A 26,500-nucleotide genomic window follows, 5' to 3' on the forward strand; every position below is an offset into this window, starting at 1 on the left:
TTTATCAGGCCGTGTAAATACTGCCCCCTAGCCCTAACAGGTTAAAAATGCTATAACTTCAATTTCTCAAACATATGACTATTTTACACCATTTTAAAGACAAGACTCTCGTTAATCTAACCACATTGTCCCATTTCAAGAAGGCTTTACAGCGAAAGCAAAACATTAATTTATGTCAGGAGAGTACCCAGTCAGAAATAATCACACACCCATTTTTCAAGCTAGCATATATGTCACAAAAACCAAAACCACAGCTAAATGCAGCACTAACCTTTGATGATCTTCATCAGATGACACTCCTAGGACATTGTTATACAATACATGCATATTTTGTTCAATCAAGTTCATATTTATATCAAAAACCAGCTTTTAACATTAGCATGTGACGTTCAGAACTAGCATACACACCGAAAACTTCCGGTGAATTTACTAAATTACTCATAAACGTTTACAAAAAACATAACAATTATTTTAAGAATTATAGATACAGAACGCCTTTATGCAATCGCGGTGTCAGATTTTAAAATAGTTTTTCGGCAAAAGCACATTTTGCAATATTCTGAGTAGATAGCTCGGCCATCAAGGCTAGCTAAACAGACACTCGCCAACATCGAGGCTCAGTAAACTCAGAATTACTAGTAGAAAAATTGGATTACCTTTGCTGTTCTTCGTCAGAATGCAATCCCGGGACTTCTACTTCAACCACAAATGTTGTTTTGGTTCAAAATAATCCATAGTTATGTTCAAATATCCTCCGTTTTGTTTGTGCGTTCAGGTCCCTATCCGAAGGGTGACGCGCGGACGCATGTCGTGACAAAAAAATTCAAAATATTCCATTACCGTACTTAGAAGCATGTCAAACGCTGTTTGTCAACTTTTATGCTATTTTTCTCGTAAAATATCGATAATATTCCAACAGGGCAACGTTGTTTTCGTTCAAAGGCTGAAAGAAAAACATGGCCACTTCTCGGGGCCGCGCATCTCCTGTCTCTGAGCCACCAGCCTGACCACTCACAAACAGCGCTCCTGTACCTAGCCCAGAGACAGCAGAGATCTCATTCCACTTTCTGGCGCCTTCAGAGAGCCTATGGGAGCCTGAGAAATTGTCACGTTACAGCAGAGATGCTGTATTTTCGACAGAGATGCCACAGAAGCACAAGAAATGGTCAGAGAGGGCACTTCCTGTATGGAATCTTCTCAGGTTTTGGCCAGCCATATGAGTTCTGTTATACTCACAGACACCATTCAAACTGTTTTATAAACTTTAGAGTGTTTTCTATCCAAATCTACCAATTATATGCATATTCCCGTTTCTGGAAAAGAGTAATAACCAGTTTAAATCGGGTACATTTTTTATCCGGCCGTGAAAATACTGCCCACTACCCTAGAGAGGTTAATCGGAATGGCTGATTAATTAGGGCCGATTTCAAGTTTTCATAACAATCGGTAATCGGTATTTTTGGCCACCGATTTGCCGATATTTATTTATTTTTTAATTTTTTATTATTATTATTTTTTAATATATATAATATACTAGGCAAGTCGGTTAAGAACACATTCTTATTTTCAATGACGGCCTAGGAACAGTGGGTTAACTGCCTTGTTCAGGGGCAGAACGACAGATTTTTACCTTGTCAGCTTGGGGATTCAATCTTGCAACCTTACGGTTAACTAGTCCAACGCTCTAACCAGCTGCTTTACATTGCACTCCACGAGGAGCCTGCCTGTTTCGCGAATGCAGTAAGAAGCCAGGGTAAGTTGCTAGCTAGCATTAAACTTATCTTATAAAAAACTATCAATCAATCATAATCACTAGTTAACTACACATGGTTGATGATATTACTAGTTTATCTAGCCTGTCCTGCGTTGCATATAATCGATGCGGTGCGCATTCGCGAAAAAGGACTGTCATTGCTCCAACGTGTACCTAACCATAAACATCGATGTCTTTCTTAAAATCAATACACAGGTATATATTTTTAAACCTGCATATTTAGTTATTATTGCCTGCTAACATGAATTTATTTTAACTAGGGGAAATGTGTCACCTCTGCAACAGAGTCAGGGTGTATGCAGCAGTTTGGGCCGCCTGGCTCGTTGCGAACTGTGAAGACTATTTCTTCCTAACAAAGACAGCCAACTTCGCCAAACGGAGGATGATTTTAAAAAAGCGCATTTGTGAAAAAAGCACAATCGTTGCACGACTGTACCTAACCATAAACATCAATGCCTTTATTAAAATCAATACACAGAAGTATATATTTTTAAACCTGCATATTTAGCTAAAAGAAATCCAGGTTAGCAGGCAATATTAACCAGGTGAAATTGTATCAGTTCTCTTACGTTAATTGCACGCAGAGTCAGGGTATATGCAACAGTTTGGGCCGCCTGGCTAATTTGCCAGAATTTTACGTAATATGACATAACATTGAAGGTTGTGCAATGTAACAGGAATATTTAGACTTATGGATGCCACCCGTTAGAGAAAATACGGAACGGTTCCGTATTTCACTGAAAGAATAAACTTTTTGTTTTCGAGATGATAGTTTCCGGATTCGACCATATTAATGACCTAAGACTCGTATTTCTGTGTGTTTATTATAATTAAGTCTATGATTTGATAGAGCAGTCTGACTGAGCGATGGTAGGCAGCAGCAGCTCGTAAGCATTCATTCAAACAGCACCTTCGTGCGTTTTGCCAGCAGCCCTTCGCTGTGCTTCAAGCATTGCGCTGTTTATGACTTCAAGCCTATCAACTCCTGAGATTAGGCTGGTGTAACCGATGTGAAATGGCTAGCTAGTTAGCCGGGTGCGCGCTAATAGCGTTTCAAACGTCACTCGCTCTGAGACTTGGAGTAGTTGTTCCCCTTGCTCTACATGGGTAACGCTGCTTCGAGGGTGGCTGTTGTCGATGTGTTCCTGGTTTGAGCCCAGGTAGGAGCGTGGAGAGGGACGGAAGCTATACTGTTACACTGGCAATACTAAAGTGCCTATAAGAACATCCAATAGTCAAAGGTATATGAAATACAAATCGTATAGAGAGAAATAGTCCTATAATTCCTATAATAACTACAACCTAAAACTTATTACCTGGGAATATTGAAGGCTCATGTTAAAAGGAACCACCAGCTTTCATATGTTCCCATGTTCTGAGCAAGGAACTTAAACGTTAGCTTTTTTACATGGCACATATTGCACTTTTACTTTCTTCTCCAACACTTTGTTTTTGCATTATTTATTTGAGGCTACATTTATAGTATTTATGTATTATATTAAGTTAAAATAAGTGTTCATTCAGTATTGTTGTAATTGTCATTATTACAAATAAATAAAAAAAAGCTTTTTTGGGTATCGGCGTTGAAAAATCATAATCGGTCGACCTCTACTGTCTACTCTCTCTCTGTCTACTCTCTCTCTCTGTCTACTCTCTCTCTGTCTACTCTCTCTCTGTCTACTCTCTCTCTGTCTACTCTCTCTCTGTCTAGTCTCTCTCTGTCTACTCTCTCTCTGTCTACTCTCTCTCTCTGTCTACTCTCTCTCTGTCTACTCTCTCTCTGTCTACTCTCTCTCTCTGTCTACTCTCTCTCTCTGTCTACTCTCTCTCTCTGTCTACTCTCTCTCTCTGTCTACTCTCTCTCTCTCTGTCTACTCTCTCTCTCTGTCTACTCTCTCTCTCTCTACTCTCTCTCTGTCTACTCTCTCTCTGTCTACTCTCTCTCTCGTCTACTCTCTCTCTGTCTACTCTCTCTCTACTCTCTCTACTCTCTCTCTCTCTACTCTCTCTACTCTCTCTCTCTCTACTCTCTCTACTCTCTCTACTCTCTCTCTCTCTGTCTACTCTCTCTCTGTCTACTCTCTCTGTCTACTCTCTCTCTGTCTACTCTCTCTCTGTCTACTCTCTCTCTGTCTACTCTCTCTCTGTCTACTCTCTCTCTCTCTGTCTACTCTCTCTGTCTGTCCCTTTCTCTTCTTGTCCTAGTCACTGGAACAGAATTATGATCTCTGCACAATGAATAGATTAAAGTTGAATCTGCATGTTTTGAATAGGAGGCAGTGAAACCGTTAATTCAGTATTTCCACATTGGAATCCAGTCATAATTACTCTGACTGGCTGACATATTACATCTCTCTCTCACACACACACACACACACACACACACACACACACACACACACACACACACACACACACACACACACACAGTTTAGGGGTCTATCTGGGCCAGGCTAATCAAAAGGGGGGTTGCTCCACAGTGCAGTTATTAATCGTCCATGTGTGAAGCGAGAGAAGGCCATACACCAGAGAAAATTACATTTGCGTAAACCAGCCATTTAATCACTCTCTGTGTGTGTGTGTGTTTGGTATGTATTGTTGTTTTGGAGTTTGTTTCGGTACAGTGGAAAATGAAATGCCAACAGTTACTGTAGTTACTTCTGGTTTATTTAAGTGTTGGTCTTCCTGATTCCATTTATGATCATTAGTCATAAGGCCTGGTGACATCACCATCAGGAATAACAAAACCCATCCACCACTGTAAAACCCATCCACCACTGTAAAACCCATCCACCACTGTAAAACCCATCCACCACTGTAAAACCCATCCACCACTGTAAAACCCATCCACCACTGTAAAACCCATCCACCACTGTAAAACACATCCACCACTCTAAAACACATTCACCACTCTAAAACACATCCACCACTCTAAAACACATCCACCACTCTAAAACACATTCACCACTCTAAAACACATCCACCACTCTAAAACACATCCACCACTCTAAAACACATCCACCACTCTTTCCACTCTTGTCAGGGGAGACAGTAGTTTTGTTGTTTTTCCGTCTTGCTCCAGTGGAATACTGGGGTGACGACAGTGTAAATGTGTCTACCTGTTTGAGGTGTTGGCAGCTGCATAGGCTGTTCTGGTTGAGCAGTGGTGACACACTGCCCATTGCAGTTATAATCTGCTAGATAGCCAACATGTTCCCAAAGTGAAGATTTTAAACGATTGAGCATCCTCCTGGTTTATCCCGAACAACTCTCTCCATCATACAGAACCAGCTCCCGGCTGGGCCTCACAAAAGGACAGTTGGAAATACGTCCGTTGAGATTTAAATGTTGGTTACAGCGTTGATAGGCTCTAGTTTTAATGGAATATCCTGACATGTTTTTTCAGCATAGATTTATTCAAGAAGCCTACAACGCAGCGTTGGAATATCCTATAGGCCTAGCTTTTACATTTTAAAAAATATATCTTTTTAATGTGTTAGAGTTCACAGTGCAGACTGAACCGAGGTCCCCGTACTGAACGGTTTGGTACTAATACGTGTACTGTTACACCCCTAGTGTGTGTGTGTGTGTGTGTGTGTGTAAACACTCCGTCCCTTAACCTGTTAGGGCTAGGGGGCAGTATTGACACGGCCGGATAAAAAAACGTACCCGATTTAATCTGGTTACTACTCCTGCCCAGTAACTAGAATATGCATATAATTATTGGCTTTGGATAGAAAACACCCTAAAGTTTCTAAAACTGTTTGAATGGTGTCTGTGAGTATAACAGAACTCATATGGCAGGCAAAAACCTGAGAAGATTCTGTACAGGAAGTGCCCTCTCTGACAAGATCTTGTTCTTCTTGTCTCTGTTTATTGAAGACTGAGGATCTTTACTGTAACTTGGCACTTCCTACGGCTCCCATAGGCTCTCAGAGCCCGGGAAAAAGCTGAATGATATCGAGGCAGCCCCAGGCTGAAACACATTATCGCGTTTGGATAGTGGCCGGTCAGAGTACTCTGAGACTCAGGCTCGTGCACGAGGGCACGAGATGTTTTTATTTTCTCTCTCTTTGTACCTATACACGCTTTCCCGGTCGGAATATTATCGCTTTTTTTGAGAAAAATGGCATAAAAATTGATTTTAAACAGCGGTTGACATGCTTCGAAGTACGGTAATGGAATATTTAGAAATCTTTTGTCACGAAATGCGCCGTGCTCGTGACCCTTATTTACCATTCGGATCGTGTCTTGAACGCACGAACAAAACGCCGCTATTTGGATATAACAATGGATTATTTGGTACCAAACCAACATTTGTTATTGAAGTAGAAGTCCTGGGAGTGCATTCTGACGAAGAACAGCAAAGGTAATAACATTTTTCTTATAGTAAATCTGACTTTGGTGAGTGCTAAACTTGCTGGGTGTCTAAATAGCTAGCCCTGTGATGCCGGGCTATCTACTGAGAATATTGCAAAATGTGCTTTCACCGAAAAGCTATTTTAAAATCGGACATAGCGAGTGCATAGAGGAGTTCTGTATCTATAATTCTTAAAATAATTAGTTTTTTGTGAACGTTTATCGTGAGTAATTTAGTAAATTCACCGGCAGTGTTTGGTGGGAATGCTAGTCACATGCTAGTCACATGCTAATGTAAAAAGCTGGTTTTTGATATAAATATGAACTTGATTGAACAAAACATGCATGTATTGTATAACATAATGTCCTAGGTGTGTCATCTGATGAAGATCATCAAAGGTTAGTGCTGCATTTAGCTGTGGTTTGGGTTTATGTGACATTATATGCTAGCTTGAAAAATGGGTTTCTGATTATTTCTGGCTGGGTACTCTGCTGACATAATCTAATGTTTTGCTTTCGTTGTAAAGCCTTTTTGAAATCGGACAGTGTGGTTAGATTAACGAGAGTCTTGTCTTTAAAATGGTGTAAAATAGTCATATGTTTGAAAAATTGCCGTTTTTGCATTTTTGAGGTATTTGAATATCGCGCCACGGGATTACACTGGCTGTTGAGTAGGTGGGACGCTTGCGTCCCACCTAGCCCAGAGAGGTTAAAGAAACACATTGTTTTTGATCCACGTACAAATGACTTGCAGTAGATGTCTTTGTCTTGCAGTAGATGGCTGTCTTGCAGTACATGTCTTTATCATCTACTGCAGTAGATTGCAGTAGATATATTTGTCTTGCGGTAGATGTCTTTGTCTTGCAGTAGATGTCTTTGTCTTGCAGTAGATGTCTTTGTCTCGCAGTAGATGTCTTTGTCTTGCAGTAGATGTCTTTATCATCTACTGCAGTAGATTGCAGTAGATATATTTGTCTTGCGGTAGATATATTTGTCTTGTGGTAGATATATTTGTCTTGCAGTAGATATTTGTCTTGCAGTAGATGTCTTTGTCTCGCAGTAGATGTCTTTGTCTCGCAGTAGATGTCTTTGTCTCGCAGTAGATGTCTTTGTCTCGCAGTAGATGTCTTTGTCTTGCAGTAGATGTCTTTGTCTTGTATCAGAGGTTGGAGAGATAATGAGGGATTTTGTGCTCTTCAGCTAAACCATCGCTGGGTAGTTCCAGCTTTAAATAACTACATCCGTTGTCTGAGCTACCTGTATGAATGACGCTATTCAGAGAAACGCAGTCGACCAAAAGCTTTCATTATGAAACCTTACAGTATCTACATGGAGGCAGAGGGGCTTGGTGTCGTCAGTACCCAGGATAAAGGCAGCGATGCTAGGCATCGACACAGACATGGTTTCCTGTCTTAATCTAGAGCTCCATCCCTCCAGTAGGCTCTCTCTCTATAGAATGTGATTATCCTGGCATAGGTTCCATATGGATTGAGATCAAAGGGGATACTGGGAACAGACCCCAGAACATTCCCTGCTAGGCTAACTTCTCCTTCACAACCCTGACTGGGAACAGACCCCAGAACATTCCCTGCTAGGCTAACTTCTCCTTCACAACCCTGACTGGGAACAGACCCCAGAACATTCCCTGCTAGGCTAACTTCTCCTTCACAACCCTGACTGGGAACAGACCCCAGAACATTCCCTGCTAGGCTGACTTCTCCTTCACAACCCTTACTGGGAACAGACCCCAGAACATTCCCTGCTAGGCTAACTTCTCCTTCACAACCCTGACTGGGAACAGACCCCAGAACATTCCCTGCTAGGCTAACTTCTCCTTCACAACCCTGACTGGGAACAGACCCCAGAATATTCCCTGCAAGGCTAACTTCTCCTTCACAACCCTGACTGGGAACAGACCCCAGAACATTCCCTGCTAGGCTAACTTCTCCTTCACAACCCTGACTGGGAACAGACCCCAGAACATTCCCTGCTAGGCTGACTTCTCCTTCACAACCCTGACTGGGAACAGACCCCAGAACATTCCCTGCTAGGCTAACTTCTCCTTCACAACCCTGACTGGGAACAGACCCCAGAACATTCCCTGCTAGGCTGACTTCTCCTTCACAACCCTGACTGGGAACAGACCCCAGAACATTCCCTGCTAGGCTAACTTCTCCTTCACAACCCTGACTGGGAACAGACCCCAGAACATTCCCTGCTAGGCTGACTTCTCCTTCACAACCCTGACTGGGAACAGACCCCAGAATATTCCCTGCTAGGCTAACTTCTCCTTCACAACCCTGACTGGGAACAGACCCCAGAACATTCCCTGCTAGGCTAACTTCTCCTTCACAACCCTGACTGGGAACAGACCCCAGAACATTCCCTGCTAGGCTGACTTCTCCTTCACAACCCTGACTGGGAACAGACCCCAGAACATTCCCTGCTAGGCTAACTTCTCCTTCACAACCCTGACTGGGAACAGACCCCAGAACATTCCCTGCTAGGCTGACTTCTCCTTCACAACCCTGACTGGGAACAGACCCCAGAACATTCCCTGCTAGGCTAACTTCTCCTTCACAACCCTGACTGGGAACAGACCCCAGAACATTCCCTGCTAGGCTGACTTCTCCTTCACAACCCTGACTGGGAACAGACCCCAGAACATTCCCTGCTAGGCTAACTTCTCCTTCACAACCCTGACTGGGAACAGACCCCAGAACATTCCCTGCTAGGCAGACTTCTCCTTCACAACCCTGACTGGGAACAGACCCCAGAACATTCCCTGCTAGGCTAACTTCTCCTTCACAACCCTGACTGGGAACAGACCCCAGAACATTCCCTGCTAGGCTAACTTCTCCTTCACAACCCTGACTGGGAACAGACCCCAGAACATTCCCTGCTAGGCAGACTTCTCCATCACAACCCTGAATGGGAATCCTGGTCTGGCTCCATTGGGAATGGATCTGGGAATTGTTTGTGATCAGACAGACGGGTCGTTCCATGTCATTTCAACAAGCCATCACCCCCACCATGTCAGATTGTTCTGAAATTGTTTCTGTTAGTAACAGATAAGATTAGCATTCCTGAAACATAATTTTGTTGCAGTAGAATGTAGGATGGGACTTAAGTCTAACAACTTTAATGACTTATTTCTCTGAACACGGGAATTGTCATCAAATTCACTGGGATGAAGAAACAATACTCTGAGCCGAGGCACTATACTTCTTGTCAGACAGAGAACTGATGCTGTATACAGGTTGTTTGGGTGGGATTGGAGTGGGAGGGGCGTAGGTGACTTTTAACCATCACTTTGGTTCCCTCCTGTCTAACTCGTTGTTAGATCAACGTTTGATTGAAATTGGATGTTAGGTACTATATTTGTTTAAAAAAAGAAACGTCCCTTTTTCAGGACTCTGTCTTTCAAAGATAATTCATAGAAATTCAAATAACTTCACAGATCTTCATTGTAAAGGGTTTAAACACTGTTTCCCATGCTTGTTCAATGAACCATAAACAATTAATGAACATGCACCTGTGGAACGGTCGTTAAGACTACCCCCCCCCCCTGTTCAGTTTGTCTCAGTTGTTGAATCTTATGTTCATTCAAATATTTACACATTTTAAGTTTGCTGAAAATAAACGCAGTTGAGAGGACGTTTTTCTTTTGCTGAGTTTATGAATCCTATAAATTAAAATGACCAATTTGGAGATCAAATTATATTTCAACAAAATGTTGCAGGAATGGTAATCATATCTGTTTGAAACAACAGAAAGGATTTCAGAACATTCTGAGATGGTCTGTGTGGATATCCTCTTAATTGAGCTTTTTGAGGTGGAACGACCCTATAAGGTGGTGGGAAACCGGACCAAACTGGTTTCTTTACAGGAAGAGTAATCACTTTAACCTTTGTGTGTGTTGATTGGAAGCAGCTGTCTGTCACACATTACAGGACATTGGAGGTTAACAGCAGGGCAACGGGGCTAATTACCTCAGTCTAGAGAGAATATAGTATAGCTTTACACAGTAGTAAATCATAGAATAACACTGACACAAACAGCACATGGACACACACACACACTGTTTGTTGAAGACACACACACACACACACACACACACACACACACACACACACACACACACACACACACACACTGTATGTTGAAGACACACACACACATTGTACACACACTGTATGTTGACAACACATAGATCTCTTGAGATTGCTTGAGTTCTTTGATAACAGTGAAACTACATGAGTCCAGTTGGAATGTCATCCTCAGTGAGATGTAAACAGTTCTACCAGCTAATCAATAGACCTCCCTGTCCTACCGTGAGTCAATAGACCTCCCTGTCCTACCGTGAGTCAATAGACCTCCCTGTCCTACCGTGAGTCAAGGAGGAGATGGAGCCATTAAACCAGCTGAGGTACCTGACAACTCTGAGAGAACCATATGTAGAGCAAAAAGTTAATTTGTACCCCCAAACGCAATGCCTCCATAGAAACCTTCTGTAGGATTGTTAAAAATGATGTAGGTGACTTACTGAAAGACAAACGGAAACACAAATCCTATGATAACCTGAGTAGAGACAAGAGAATGGCTCTTTAAGGACTTAAAGTCAGATCCTTCGATTATCATAAAAAAATGTGACGGAGGAGGAATTTGTAAACAAAGCAAATGTGACTGTGAATGAATGTCGCCGACAACTATCTAAAGGTGACTTCTATCGCAAACTGAATTGTGACCCTACCCTGGAATTCCAGCATAATAGCTCATCCACAGTGGAAAGCTGTTTGGAATCAGGAGAAATCACCAAAAAAGAAGTTGAATTTCTGTGTGAAATTTCCCAAGTTACTAACTTTTTATACCGTCACTAAATTACACAAACAAGTGTCTCCTCCTCCAGGTATCTCCTCCTCCAGGTATCTCCTCCTCCAGGTATCTCCTCCTCCAGGTATCTCCTCCTCCAGGTAGATCCATTGTAGCAGCAACCAGCTCTGTGACATCCAACATCTCACCATTTGTGGATCACCACATTAAACCGATGGTTGGGAATCTCCCATCTTATGTCAGACACTAGTCACATGATCTCATTGATAGAGGGCAATGCTAAAAAAATTACAAACTTGATGCTGCAACGATGAAAATATCTCAAAAACCAAGAGATGAATTACTAAGAACTCAACCAAAGAAGAAAAACAACACAACCGTCTTTTGTACTAAGTTCATCAAGGGTTCGGAGAAAATGAAAGCAATCCTGAAATAGCACTGGCATATTCTGCAATCAGACAAAACATGGCACACCTCTTCAAGGAACCCCCACTGGTGGTCTATAAACGTGGTCGCTCACTCAGACCTCTTCACACTCACTCCAAATGGGAACTACAAATGTGGCTCATGCGCGCAGTGCAATAGACCTATAAAATCGTCTTTCTTCAGATACCCACATACAGGTCGAAGGATCCCTGTTAGGGGGGATCATCTCATGCAAGACCAAGGGAGTAATCTATCTCATCACCTGTTCATGTGGAAAAGCCCATGTAGGACAAACGAAAAGACAAAAAAAAACCGCATAGCTGGACACCGCAGCTCAATCAGGTGTAAGAACATTGACTATTCAGTAGCAGCTCACTTTGTTGAAGCTAACCATCTAATCTCCTCCCTCAAATACACAGGCATTGAGCATGTTGCTCTACCAAGGAGAGGAGGTAACATGGAGATCCTACTAGTACAAAGAGAGGCTTACTGGATATGCTGTCTAAAAACATTGGTGGTCTGAATACTGACTTTGATCTCAGGCCCTTCTTATGAACAAATCTTTCTTTTATGAACAAGTCTTGTAAATAGATATATTCTTTCTACAGTTTATTAGCATACACCTAATATGTTCCCCTGTTGATGACGCTCATTATACAGTAAGGTTGAACCAAAAGATTACATGTAACAAATATGAAATGAAATATGAAACAATTATGTGAAATTGAATTGAACAATAATGTATGTTGATGCTAAAATGATGTACGATATTCATTTGTTTCAATATAATAACAATATCGTAATGTATTGAATATCAATTTTTTTTAAGTTTAACTAATTCATTTTAATTAACTTAATCATTGACACACCCCTCACTATTGTCATTGGTTGCACTAATTGCACTGTTTGTCTACATAACCTGGTTGAAGTATTCATGACATCACCCTGAGGAAGATACGGTGATGCTGAAACGTTGGGAAATACCCATTCAATTGCTGAGAGTTTATACATGGAGTTTGGGACTTTCTTTATTTTGATAGTTTATTCGCCGTTAGTCAGCACCTCCACACAAAAAACAATTCTGGGTGTGCGCCAGCTCATGTATTTTAACACACACACACACACACACACACACTGTATGTTGAAGATACGGCAATATGCACACGCGCACACACACACTGTGTGAGCACGCAGACACACACACAGAAACCGACAGGCCGAATCTCTGAAACCCACAACCCCAATCTCCCCAACCCCCAGTCAGTCAGACGGTCACGTTGCGATATGAGAAACCACATCACATGGTTTATATGACTTATATTATGACTCAAATATATGTGTGTTCTTCTGGAGTTGTGTGGGCTAAGCAGCCGAGAGAGAAAGAGAGAAGGTTTTGTCCAGAGTTGTGAAAGAGGAATCAAATGATCAGCCTTGTGCTGATGAAGGAACACACACACTGATGAGTAACAGTCGTCACGCTGCAAAGCCCCTTACAACACTCTGAGTGCTGACAATAACAACTAATGCAGCCCCATCGGGTGAAACACGCAGTGCAATGCTGTGCCGGCATCTTAGGAGACATCTAAGGGAGGGGGTGTGTGTGGTACAGGGAGTTAATGGGACCGTTACCCAGCTCTAATCTGGAACTGGACTCCAACAATCATAACTAAGACCCAGTGAGAGCTGCCACTGTGGTGTCTAGCTCTACTATTTCATCATAACTAAGACCCAGTGAGAGCTGCCACTGTGGTGTCTAGCTCTACAATTTCATCATAACTAAGACCCAGTGAGAGCTGCCACTGTGGTGTCTAGCTCTACTATTTCATCATAACAAAGTCCCAGTGAGAGCTGCCACTGTGGTGTCTAGCTCTACTATTTCATCATAACAAAGACCCAGTGAGAGCTGCCACTGTGGTGTCTAGCTCTACTATTTCATCATAACAAAGTCCCAGTGAGAGCTGCCACTGTGGTGTCTAGCTCTACTATTTCATCATAACAAAGACCCAGTGAGAGCTGCCACTGTGGTGTCTAGCTCTACTATTTCATCATAACAAAGTCCCAGTGAGAGCTGCCACTGTGGTGTCTAGCTCTACTATTTCATCATAACAAAGACCCAGTGAGAGCTGCCACTGTGGTGTCTAGCTCTACTATTTCATCATAACTAAGACCCAGTGAGAGCTGCCACTGTGGTGTCTAGCTCTACTATTTCATCATAACAAAGTCCCAGTGAGAGCTGCCACTGTGGTGTCTAGCTCTACTATTTCACTCATAATGGTTTCTCAGAAAGCTTACTTTACTTGGGTTTTTGTGAGGAGACTGGAGGGCAGAGCCTGAGTCCCAGTTTGTTGATTCTCACTCTGCCCCTCTGTTCTGTCCTCTTTAAACGTTGTTATGCACTGATTCATACTGTAGACCATCATCATCATTGGTGGCCTGAGCTCTAACACCACGTATGGAGCTTTAAGGACTGTTTGTTTTCTTCAAAAGCCTTCAAGACTGTGTGTCTGTTTGATAGCTCCACGTAGAAGTTGCCCTTTGTCACAGGTCTAAAATCAGCTTACTTACATACCTTCCTTAACTTCCATTAGGAGGAAAAATACCAACTGACCTTAAATCAGTGTGTAAATGTAACTTCATTCTACTCATGGGCTTAAGTGTCCTGACAAGCCCCAGAACTCACTGAGATATTATCATTTTGTTCCCACAAAGGTATTTCAGGAATGGACTGAAGTAATTTCTGTGTTGCCTTGGGTAAGAACACACTGTCTTACTAATACAGAAGAGAGGAGGACAGGACAGTAGGACAGGACAGTGGAACAAGACAGTAGAACAGGGACAGAAGAGAGGGGAACAGAAGAGTAGAACAGAACATTGTGTTTCTCTGTTTCTCTGTTCCTGTTGGGCTGGTACTGGCAGAACATCAGGTGTGTAGAAGCCTTCTACCTAATCCCCTGAGAGAGAACTTAAGGCTGTGTTGGTATATTGTAAATGTCTTCATGGCTGGTTTGCATCAGTGCCTGGGGAGGAGCCATCATTAGGACCAATAAGGACTGTATTATCCCCCCCCGCTCCAGCAGCCTTCCTGCTGAATGGTAAATCATCTGGAAGTATGGAGCAGAGTATCATTTACTGACTCTGGTCCCAGATCTGTCTTAGCCTGGTCCCAGATCTGTCTTAGCCTGGTCCCAGATCTGTCTTAGCCTGGTCCCAGATCTGTCTTAGCCTGGTCCCAGATCTGTCTTAGCCTGGTCCCAGATCTGTCTTAGCCTGGTCCCAGATCTGTCTTAGCCTGGTCCCAGATCTGTCTTAGCCCGGTCCCAGATCTGTCTTAGCCTGGTCCCAGATCTGTCTTAGCCTGGTCCCAGTTACTGACTGTTTTCATCCCTTCTAATAAAGGAGATGAAGAGGTTTATGAACCTGGTAAAGGTCAAAGTGCTCGAAGTGCTAATAGAGGATCTACAGAGATCATGGTGGTGTTGGAGTCTGATTTTAATGCTTCATTTAACATGTTTCTGCTGAGAATGTTGCTTTGTTCACTGGGTCAGAACCTTATTGTCCAATTCACTGGGTCAGAAGGAAGGGTTCCCTTTGGGTCACATCCAAAGTTTTTGGTTAGATCTCACAACAACCCACCCAAAAGTTTTGGGAAAAAGTTTGTGAATCGTTGTGAGTTTTTGCAAGGAGGAGTTTCTCTGCCCCCAAGCTGAGGGCGTACCCATAATGCAACAGGACACCTTTGTTACCTTGGCACTGTGCCACTCCTCTCAACCTCTCATTGAATCCCTTATATTCGAGGAGAGGTTGACTACCGAAAAACTGTAGGCAGGGATGAAAGGATGAGGGGAGGAGAGAAGAGGAGTTTGCCCGCGAAGCGAATGCTGCATACGCTTCTTTCTTTAGAAAAAAAAAAAGCTTATTTTATCGGCGTGTCAAATTCACTGATCCACATCTCAACATCTGAGGGGAGTTAGGGGAGCGAGTGAATTGATTTTCCCTCCTTTATATTTAGTGGGAAGGATGAGGATGAATAATAATGAAAGTGGAAGGTAGGAACGCTTAAGTAGAACTGAATAACTTACTGCAAAAAAAAAGATTCAGAAGATCTTTATTAAACATTGTAAACCTTAATGTCTTCATGTTTATTTCATGTGTCTTGTTATTAGCTGTTGAAACGTCCCCTCAGGCCTGTCTGTGATTACTAAGTTACAAAGCCACAGAAACACTAATAGGATGGAATGATTAAGATTAGGAACTAATTATATATTTTCCCCTTATCTGTATTTTATAACACACTCTCTCCCCCTTTCTCCTTCTCTTTCTCTCCTACCCTCCTCCTTCTCTCTCTTCTCACTCCTTCCTCCCTCTTCTTCTCTCTCTTTCTTTCGCTCTCTACCAAGTTACAAAGGGACATAAAGAGTAACAGAATAATTTTCTCCTCTCCCCCTCTATCCCCCTCCCTCTCCAGAGATGGCGTGGCGGTGGGTCCTGGCTGCCGTCTTGGCGACGTCGTCTCTCTCCCTCCTCGGCTCCGCCTACAACGAGTTCACCTCCGACACCCTAATCAACAACGTCGTCCAGGACCCAATCACCAGCCGGCTGTACGTGGGCACGGTCAACACCCTCTACCAACTGGACCAATCCCTGCACTCCGAGGCACGCACCAGAACAGGACCCGAATTGGACAACCGCCAGTGTACCCCGCCCGTGACTTCCTGCGAGGAAGCAGTGGAGACAGACAACCATAACAAGCTGCTCCTCATCCATCCATCCAAAGACATCTTGATAGTGTGTGGGAGTCTGTACAGAGGAATCTGTTCTCTGAGGAACCTGTCTAATGTAGAGCAGCTGCTGTACTTCAGCGATACTAAAGGAGAGAAGTCGTATGTGGCCAGTGCTGAGGAGAGTGTGTCAGTAGTAGGGGTGATGTCTTACTACTTCAGCAAGGACAAGGAGAACTTCACCGTCTTCCTGGTAGGTGGACTAACCGGACCGTGATATCACAGTAATAATAATGTCATTTAGCAGACACTTTTATTCAAAATGACTTGTATAAATGTTTTACGTATTGGGTGGTCCCAGGATTCAAACCCATTATCCTGGCGTTGCAATCTCAATGCTGATGATGTATCGGGATTTAAATTGTAAAGGTACTAGATAAGTGAATTTCCCATGTTCTGTTCCCTCGGTCTCGTCCTAGGTGTGTAAAGGTTATGGCAGCCATGACTGTACCAAGCTGAACCATGTTGTATTTACTTCCTGTTCACCATGGTAACTTGTATTTGCCCCCACTCTGTTCTCTTCAGGTGGCTAAGGGCTACGGCAGCCATGACAGCACCAAGCTGAACCATGTTGTATTTACTTCCTGGTCACCATGGTAACTTGTATTTGCCCCCTCTCTGTTCTCTTCAGGTGGCTAAGGGCTACGGCAGCCATGACAGCACCAAGCTGATCAGCACCCGTATCCTCCAGGACATTCAAGACTGGGTGATGTTCGACAGCATCATCGAGGCCTCGGCCGTCCAGTCCAACCCCTTCACACTGCGCTACCTCCATGACTTCAGACACGTCTTCAAGGTGAGGGAGACGGAGAAAACCCTTTTACACACACAGCACTGTGAAACTTCCCCTCAGGGCCTGTCTGTGAAAGACAAATACTGATTCATGGAAATTATGCTCTTCTCTCTCACTCTTTTTCTCTCCTTTTTTTTCACTTTCTCTATTTCCCTCTCTCTTTTTTATGTCTCTTCTTCCAGGACGAGGGCTTTGTCTACTTCCTGTTCTCCAGAACCCTGGGCGTCCAGGATTCAGGAACCAAGAACTTCACCTTTATCTCCAGGATGTGTGAGAACGACCACAACTACTACTCGTACACAGAGCTCCAGCTGAACTGCAGCGCGGGGAACAAGTACAACAAGGTCCAGGCAGCCTACGTTGCCCTCCCAGGAGAAGCCCTGGCCAAGAATATGAGCTCCTCTGGCCAGTACGGACCGGTTGGAGCCCAGGATAAGGTATGCATTTATTTCCCCCCTCTAACAGTTAAATTCTATACCCCAATTCAATTATATAACCCCTAATAGACTTGTCCTAAGGGGACAAATAGTTGTTTGAATTAGATTGAATCCCACAAATGACTTTGGACAGATAAAGCAGCATTTCACCTTTACTTAAGCAGGCAAGTCTGAACCGTAAGAGCAGTGAGTTAAGAACAGTGACTTGTGTATTCCTGTCAGGTTGTGTTTGTGGTGTTCAGCTCGGATGACGACAGCTCGGCAGTGTGTATGTACCCACTGAGGGCCATCAACCAGAGACTGGTGGAGATCATAGGAGCCTGCTACAGCACCAAGGGACAAATAAACAATAAGTCTGCCGTCTACTCACCGTACTCCTCCAAGTCAGACGAGCTGTGTAAAATTGAAAATGAGGTTTGTAGCCTTACCAGCACCCACAGTCAAAGTAGTCCCCTCTGGTAAGAGGAGCGAGAATTTATCTGGGGTCAGTTTTGAAGCAATTGATGTTTTTCTAGTTTACCTTGATGTTATGGTCGTTGCTCTTCTACAATTAACTTTACAAGAGGATGTAGATATAATGTAATAACTGCTTCATTATCACTTCTACCTACTAATGAGATAATGTATCTGACATTGATTCCTCCCCTCTTCAGAAGGGCATGGTGACCACCCAAAGGTGTGGTGCTGAGTTCCTGCCCTCCCCGCTGGCCAGCAGGGCAGAGTTCGCCCTGGCAACCGACCCCGTTTTCACCAAGAAGGGCCTGATGACCGCTGTGGCCGTCGCTGTGGAAACGGAGCACGCCGTTGCCTTCCTGGGGACTACTTTAGGAGAGGTACTAGCTAACAGTGATGGACATTCCAAGTCTTTTCGTTGAGCCAGGTCTTTTGGCTTCCAAACAGATCTTTGTTCAGTAGTTCTTACAAATGGATGAAAAATATGAAATGTGAAGCCTAAAGGGTTGCCTGCCATTATGTCAAATTGTGACACGAGTTCAATTAAATAGTTTACGTGACATTTTTCCGCCTTTGCAAAAAAAATTGCATGGACCACAAGGTTTTCTTCAAAAACTACAGCTGACCCTAACTCCTGATAATGGTTGAGGAGTTACCATCTTCAGAGAATGTTTCTCTAACTGAACTCCAGATAAGGTGGAGGAGTTACCATCTTCAGAGAATGTTTCTCTAACTGAACTCCAGATAATGGTTGAGGAGTTACCATCTTCAGAGAATGTTTCTCTAACTGAACTCCAGATAATGGTTGTCTGGAACTCAAACCGCAGCAGTCGCAGGGAGCCAATCGGAGACAAATGAACAGCTCTTTCACAGATGAGATTCAGTTCTCGATGTTCCCCCCCAAAAAGAACCGTTCAAAAAGAGCCGTTGGTTAGCGGACGACCTGTCACTACCACCTTACTATTGACCCGTCACTACTAGCTACCACCTTACTATTGACCCGTCACTACTAGCTAACACCTTACTACTGACCCGTCACTACTAGCTAACACCTTACTACTGACCCGTCCCTACTAGCTAACACCTTACTACTGACCCGTCACTACTAGCTACCACCTTACTATTGACCCGTCACTGCTAGCTAACACCTTACTACTGACCCGTCCCTACTAGCTAACACCTTACTACTGACCCGTCCCTACTAGCTACCACCTTACTACTGACCCGTCACTACTAGCTACCACCTTACTATTGACCCGTCACTACTAGCTACCACCTTACTATTGACCCGTCACTACTAGCTAACACCTTACTACTGACCCGTCCCTACTAGCTAACACCTTACTACTGACCCGTCCCTACTAGCTACCACCTTACTACTGACCCGTCCCTACTAGCTAACACCTTACTACTGACCCGTCACTACTAGCTACCACCTTACTACTGACCCGTCACTACTAGCTACCACCTTACTACTGACCCGTCACTACTAGCTAACACCTTGCTATTGACCCGTCACTACTAGCTAACACCTTACTACTGACCCGTCCCTACTAGCTAACACCTTACTACTGACCCGTCCCTACTAGCTAACACCTTACTACTGACCCGTCCCTACTAGCTACCACCTTACTACTGACCCGTCCCTACTAGCTAACACCTTACTACTGACCCGTCACTACTAGCTACCACCTTACTACTGACCCGTCACTACTAGCTACCACCTTACTATTGACCCGTCACTACTAGCTAACACCTTGCTATTGACCCGTCACTACTAGCTACCACCTTACTACTGACCCGTCCCTACTAGCTAACACCTTACTATTGACCCGTCCCTACTAGCTAACACCTTACTACTGACCCGTCACTACTAGCTACCACCTTACTACTGACCCGTCACTACTAGCTACCACCTTACTATTGACCCGTCCCTACTAGCTACCACCTTACTATTGACCCGTCACTACTAGCTAACACTTGTCTTTCTTACTAGCACTGTAACTGATTTTGTCAATCACTTGTTTTTTGAAGAAAGTTTTACTTGAGGAAAGCAATGACTGTGATATGTGGTTGGTCTTACCTACCTTAGTTAAATGCACTGAATACAAGTTGCTCTACATAAGAGCGTCTGCTAAACAGAAACGCGTCATGCTGGAATGTTATTCAATAGGCTGCTCTGACTTGTATGTATTTTCCTTAATAGTTGACTAACGTCTTCTGCATGGACCCGGCCGCCTTTTCTGTCTTCTTTCTGCTAATGTAACGTAGGTGTTGAAGCTGCACCTGTCGGCCAGTCCAGAGGTCTACGGCCGCGCCCCTGGGGAGAACACCGGGGACAAGGTCAACAAGAACCTGCTGTTTGACACCAGCCTCACACACCTCTACATCACCACAGAGAAGAAGGTAAGCCGGCATCTTAACGTGGAACTTTATTCCATAGCGCAGATTTATCAGTGTGAGGTATTCCATGCATTTTGGTTAGTACCTTATCAAAGCAATGTTTGAATCAGCCATTATTGTTTTGCTTATAGATCACCAAGGTGCCAGTGCAGGCGTGCCACCTGAAGACAGACTGCAAGTCCTGCGTGGCACAGAAAGACCCCTACTGTGGGTGGTGTGTGCTGCAGGGCAAGTGAGTACAGTACCAGTTATGTTATAGCCAATGTTCCCTCTAAGCTGCGTGCAGCTCCTCTGGGACTGCCGCGCAGAAGAAATACCAGCCCGTACAGAGAAGCACGAGATTCAACTTCACTCAACTTTCTAGAGTTCTCCCCCTTAGTTAACACTATCAACGTTTCCCTTCACTGTGGAAATTGTGATTGAATCAACACTTTCAATGCAACATACCAAAACAAAACGAACTATGCAAGATTGTTTGTTGTAGGCAGAACGCATCGGAGTAGGGTTCTATTGCATTGACAGGCACGACTGAGCTCGATTACACACACTGGTGCGCCTAAACCAATCAGAGCTGCATATAGCCACGTGCACATTTGTTCATATCCTTTGCTAGTTAGTGAGTTATTAGCCCTGTTATAGATACTTTGTTGTCAACAATGGGGGAGCGATTGCTTCCAACAAGAGCACAACACCTGTACATTTCTAGCCATCTTTGAAAAGCCAGTCAGGTGAAGATATGTTTTATGTCTTAAAGGGGCAGTGTTGTATTTTGAGACAGGGTTGAATAAGCCAAGTGGCCAATAGGCAGAGGGTAGCAGAATTTGGCTGATTCTCTGTAATAATGTTATGGGAATATTAATGCATTCTATTTAGAAAAGTGGTTTCTTAGAACAACATTTTCAGTCACCTCCTTGTCTGAAGGACAAGTGGATAAACAGGTTCATGTCAAGCCCTGCATGTTTTTTTCAGAAGTCTCATGGAATGTAGTCCTACATTGAACGCCACACATTGGCTGCTACTGTAGGCTGAATGATAGAACAGCATTTCCATGTTAAAATGCTATGGGATGAATTTTCTCCATTGTTTTTGATGGTAGGCCTACATTATGATCAAATAGCCACAGTAGCCTACTTGACCACTGTTAAAACTGTAACTTAAAGCGGGTACAGCCTGTGTTCACAGTAAATGCGTGCTGGAAGTTGCACAGAATTTTCACAACGTTCAAATTTGCGTTCAGCAGACTTGAAACTTGCTCAGTGACAATATTTTTGGTTAACATTGGTTATAACTGGCTAGTATTGACAGGTCAATAGTAAGGTGTTAGCTAGTAGTGACGGGTCAGTAGTAAGGTGGTAGCTAGTAGTGACGGGTCAGTAGTAAGGTGTTAGCTAGTAGTGACGGGTCAGTAGTAAGGTGTTAGCTAGTAGTGACGGGTCAGTAGTAAGGTGTTAGCTAGTAGTGACGGGTCAATAGTAAGGTGTTAGCTAGTAGTGACGGGTCAGTAGTAAGGTGGTAGCTAGTAGTGACGCGTCAATAGTAAGGCGTTAGCTAGTAGTGACGGGTCAGTAGTCAGGTGGTAGCTAGTAGTGACGGGTCAATAGTAAGGTGTTAGCTAGTAGTGACGGGTCAGTAGTAAGGTGGTAGCTAGTAGTGACGGGTCAGTAGTAAGGTGGTAGCTAGTAGTGACGGGTCAGTAGTAAGGTGGTAGCTAGTAGGGACGGGTCAATAGTAAGGCGTTAGCTAGTAGTGACGGGTCAACAGTAAGGTGGTAGCTAGTAGTGACGGGTCAATAGTAAGGTGTTAGCTAGTAGTGACGGGTCAATAGTAAGGCGTTAGCTAGTAGTGACGGGTCAGTAGTAAGGCGGTAGCTAGTAGTGACGGGTCAGTAGTAAGGCGTTAGCTAGTAGTGACGGGTCAATAGTAAGGCGGTAGCTAGTAGTGACGGGTCAATAGTAAGGTGTTAGCTAGTAGTGACGGGTCAGCAGTAAGGCGTTAGCTAGTAGTGACGGGTCAACAGTAAGGCGGTAGCTAGTAGTGACGGGTCAATAGTAAGGCGGTAGCTAGTAGTGACGGGTCAGTAGTAAGGCGGTAGCTAGTAGTGACGGGTCAGTAGTAAGGCGTTAGCTAGTAGTGACGGGTCAATAGTAAGGCGTTAGCTAGTAGTGACGGGTCAGTAGTAAGGCGTTAGCTAGTAGTGACGGGTCAATAGCAAGGCGTTAGCTAGTAGTGACGGGTCAGTAGTAAGGCGTTAACTAGTAGTGACGGGTCAGTAGTAAGGCGGTAGCTAGTAGTGACGGGTCAATAGTAAGGCGGTAGCTAGTAGTGACGGGTCAATAGTAAGGTGTTAGCTAGTAGGGACGGGCCAGTAGTAAGATGTTAGCTGTAGTCAAGACTCTTTCTTAGCTGTAGTCCAGACTCCTGCTTAGCTGTAGTCCAGTGTCGTGTCTTTGGCATCATTAAAACTGAAGACATATTTATCAAATAACTCTCTGTAATTATTATTATGCGATTAACCTGATTAATCATGTAACTGTAATTAACTAGGAAGTCGGGGCACCAAGGAAAATATTCAGATTACAAAGTTATAATTTTCCTAATATAACTTTCAGATATTTTAATATCTGATCATTTAGTCTTCGAATTAATGACTTATTTACCTCACGTCAGTCTCATTCCAAACGTCGTAAATTGTTATCTGCACGAACCCAGTCTTCACTATGAGTCATCCATACATCAATTGTCTTAAAATCATTTATTTACTAACTAAGTAATTCACAGAAATGCATAACAAACAGTAGATATCGTTACAAAGAAATGATAGAGGAATGTGCCCTAGTGGGCTAAACCGGCATGGCGGCTTGTTAGACAAAAGGGGGCAACTGAGAAGGCACTACAGAGTTGATAATTATATCAATTGAAATGCTAAACCTTTGCACATGAACGCTCACTCATTCGGGAACAATTGCAATCAATATATATATTTATGCTCAGTGTGTCGTCGGGATCTCTGTTGAAAAGTTTGTTTCTGTTGGAGAGTCTGTCCTCTCTCTCTCTGTGGTTAGAATGGATAGTTCAGAGTAACATTCATTCATGTCGTTATAGAATAGATGTTTTCGGCGGCTGTCGGTCTTCTCGTTCAATGATACCGAATTCCTAGCTGCAGACTAGTAATTAATATCAAAGACTTGTTCTTATTCTGTCGGTATCGATAGTCTGAGTTTAACCACGTGGTATGGTTAAAGTTCAGAAAGAGGAATGCTGGTCAAACCTTCGCCCTCTCGTTATCGAGGTAAGCTGGTCTCCAACCTTTAGCCATCTCGTAATTGAGGTAAGCTCGGTCTGGTGATAGAAAACCAAGGTAGGGGTTTTATCCGGGACATAGAAACAGGCTGTCTCATGACGCCAGGTCCTGTCTGTGTCCCTGGGGGCGTGCCAAGGACTTAGTTAAGACTCCAAAGGGAATTGGAGTTTCCTTCATTAACCTCTTACATCTAGACGTTCCGCTAGCGGAACACCTGCTCCAATATCCAATGATAGGTGTGGCGCGAATTACAAATTCCTCAAAAATACAAAAACTTCAATTTTTCAAACATATGACTATTTCACAGCATTTTAAAGACAAGACTCTCCTTTATCTAACCACACTGTCCGATTTCAAAAAGGCTTTACAGCGAAAGCAAAACATTAGATTATGTCAGCAGAGTACCCAGCCAGAAATAATCAGACACCCATTTTTCAAGCTAGCATATAATGTCACACCAAACAAAACCACAGCTAAATGCAGCACTAACCTTTGATGATCTTCATCAGATGACACACCTAGGACATTATGTTATACAATACATGCATGTTTTGTTCAATCAAGTTCATATTTATATCAAAAACCAGCTTTTTACTTTAGCATGTGACGTTCAGAACTAGCATACCCCCCGCAAACCTCCGGTGAATTTACTAAATTACTCACGATAAACGTTCACAAAAAACATAACAATTATTTAAAGAATTATAGATACAGAACTCCTTTGTGCAATCGAGGTGTCCGATTTTAAAATAGCTTTTCGGTGAAAGCACATTTTGCAATATTCTGAGTAGATAGCCCAGCCATCACGGCTAGCTATTTAGACACCCACCAAGTTTAGCCCTGACCAAACTCCGATTTACTATTACAAAAGTTTGATTACCTTTGGTGTTCTTTGTCAGAATGCACTCCCAGGACTGCTACTTCAATAACAAATGTTGGTTTGGTTCAAAATAATCCATAGTTATATCCAAATAGCGGCGTTTTGTTCGTGTGTTCAAGACACTATCCGAAGTGTAAATAAGGGTCACGAGCATGGCGCATTTCGTGACAAAAGATTTCTAAATATTCCATTACCGTACTTCGAAGCATGTCAACCGCTGTTTAAAATCAATTTTTATGCCATTTTTCTCGTAAAAAAGCGATAATATTCCGACCGGGAATCTGCATTTAGGTAAACAGACGAAAGAAAATAAAGCATGGGGTTGACTCGGGCACGAGCCTGAGTCTCACAGTACTGTGACCAGCCACTACCCAAATGCGCTACTTTTTTTCAGCCAGAGCCTGCAAAGCCACGATTCAGCTTTTTGCCGCCTTCTGAGAGCCCATGGGAGCCATAGGAAGTGTCACGTAACAGCAGAGATCCCCTGTAATGGATAGAGATAATCAAGAAGGGCAAGAAATTGTCAGACAGGGCACTTCCTGCATGGAATCTTCTCAGGTTTTGGCCTGCCAAATGAGTTCTGTTATACTCACAGACACCATTCAAACAGTTTTAGAAACTTTGGAGTGTTTTCTATCCAAAGCTAATAATTATATGCATATTCTAGTTTCTGGGCAGGAGTAATAATCAGATTAAATCGGGTACGTTTTTTATCCGGCCGTGAAAATACTGCCCCCTAGCCATAACAGGTTAAACAGTCCAAAATCACATTACACAATTTCACAAACAGTTCCATCCTTATTCATTCATTTTATACAACCATTTAGATGTAAGTCTCATACCTGAGACTCTTCTATAAGCATGGTTATGGTAATGTGGCCGTATTGTCTCTCATGAGTTTCACAAAATTGTACCAAACGGACCAGTTCGTTGCTGGATTCTTCACCGCTCTTTTATACCTTTTCCAGAAAACAAATGTCGTTCTGTTCTCCAGTTCTGTGAGGTGGAAGAACTCCTTTGTTCTCTCTATACTGGGGTCATGAGGAGAGGATCTCCTTGTAGGAATTTACGACCGCTCTTACAGAGCCTGGTGTCAGAAGTATAGAGGTCGGGGGATGTTGCTCGCAGTGTCCAAAGAGGGCAACGTCATGACACCAGACTCCTGCTTAGCCGTAGTCCAGACTCCTGCTTAGCCGTAGTCCAGACTCCTGCTTAGCCGTAGTCCAGACTCCTGCTTAGCCGTAGTCCAGACTCCTGCTTAGCCGTAGTCCAGACTCCTGCTTAGCCGTAGTCCAGACTCCTGCTTAGCCGTAGCCCAGACTCCTGCTTAGCCGTAGTCCAGACTCCTGCTTAGCCGTAGTCCAGACTCCTGCTTAGCCGTCGTCCAGACTCCTGCTTAGCCGTAGTCCAGACTCCTGCTTAGCCGTAGTCCAGACTCCTGCTTAGCCGTCGTCCAGACTCCTGCTTAGCCGTCGTCCAGACTCCTGCTTAGCCGTCGTCCAGACTCCTGCTTAGCCGTCGTCCAGGTTGTGACTGGTCTGTTCTCCTCCAGGTGTACCAGGAAGGGAGACTGTCCCAGGGCTGAGGATGACAACACATGGCTGTGGAGCCCCAACCAGCAGTGTGTTCAGATCCAGGCCTTTAACCCACCCAACCTTAGCTGTAGGAAGACCCAGCAGGTACTGAGTGGTTGAGTGTACATGTCTACTTTCCCTGTCATTGGCAGCTGTCCTGTCCAGTGTGAAAGGTCCCTCATCTGTTGTGCTGGGTTTGCTTCATTCTGAATTCATTCATCCTGAGTTTAACTCTAGTCAATTCATTAAGCTCTCCTCCCTTCCAGTGCATTTCTCTCTCTCTCTCTCACTCTCTCTCTCACTCTCTCTCACTCTCTCTCACTCACTCACTCACTCACTCACTCACTCACTCACTCACTCACTCACTCACTCACTCACGGGGTCAGTTCTGGATTAATGAACTGTGTACATTTTGTACTGTAGACCTGAATATCAGTTACTTCCCTTTATTTCACTCCATTTCATCTCAATTCTCTCCAGGAACTTGAC

At 43.6% G+C, this 26,500-nt stretch overlaps 1 protein-coding gene across 1 annotated transcript in view; it reads left to right on the forward strand.

Annotated features, from left to right (window-relative positions):
• Positions 1 to 26,500, forward strand: part of LOC106576598 (plexin-B2) — a 198,623-nt gene that overhangs the window by 110,321 nt on the left and 61,802 nt on the right. Inside the window, exons 2-9 of the mRNA XM_045722352.1 lie at positions 15,858 to 16,363; positions 16,802 to 16,966; positions 17,146 to 17,400; positions 17,623 to 17,814; positions 18,054 to 18,233; positions 20,125 to 20,259; positions 20,388 to 20,488; positions 25,990 to 26,116. Of these exons, the coding sequence (XP_045578308.1) occupies positions 15,860 to 16,363; positions 16,802 to 16,966; positions 17,146 to 17,400; positions 17,623 to 17,814; positions 18,054 to 18,233; positions 20,125 to 20,259; positions 20,388 to 20,488; positions 25,990 to 26,116 (1,659 nt within the window). The 5' untranslated portion in view covers positions 15,858 to 15,859. The remainder of the gene's footprint in view (positions 1 to 15,857; positions 16,364 to 16,801; positions 16,967 to 17,145; positions 17,401 to 17,622; positions 17,815 to 18,053; positions 18,234 to 20,124; positions 20,260 to 20,387; positions 20,489 to 25,989; positions 26,117 to 26,500) is intronic.

This window comes from Salmo salar, chromosome ssa07 (assembly GCF_905237065.1).
Source record: "Salmo salar chromosome ssa07, Ssal_v3.1, whole genome shotgun sequence".
NCBI classification, from domain to species: domain Eukaryota; kingdom Metazoa; phylum Chordata; class Actinopteri; order Salmoniformes; family Salmonidae; genus Salmo; species Salmo salar.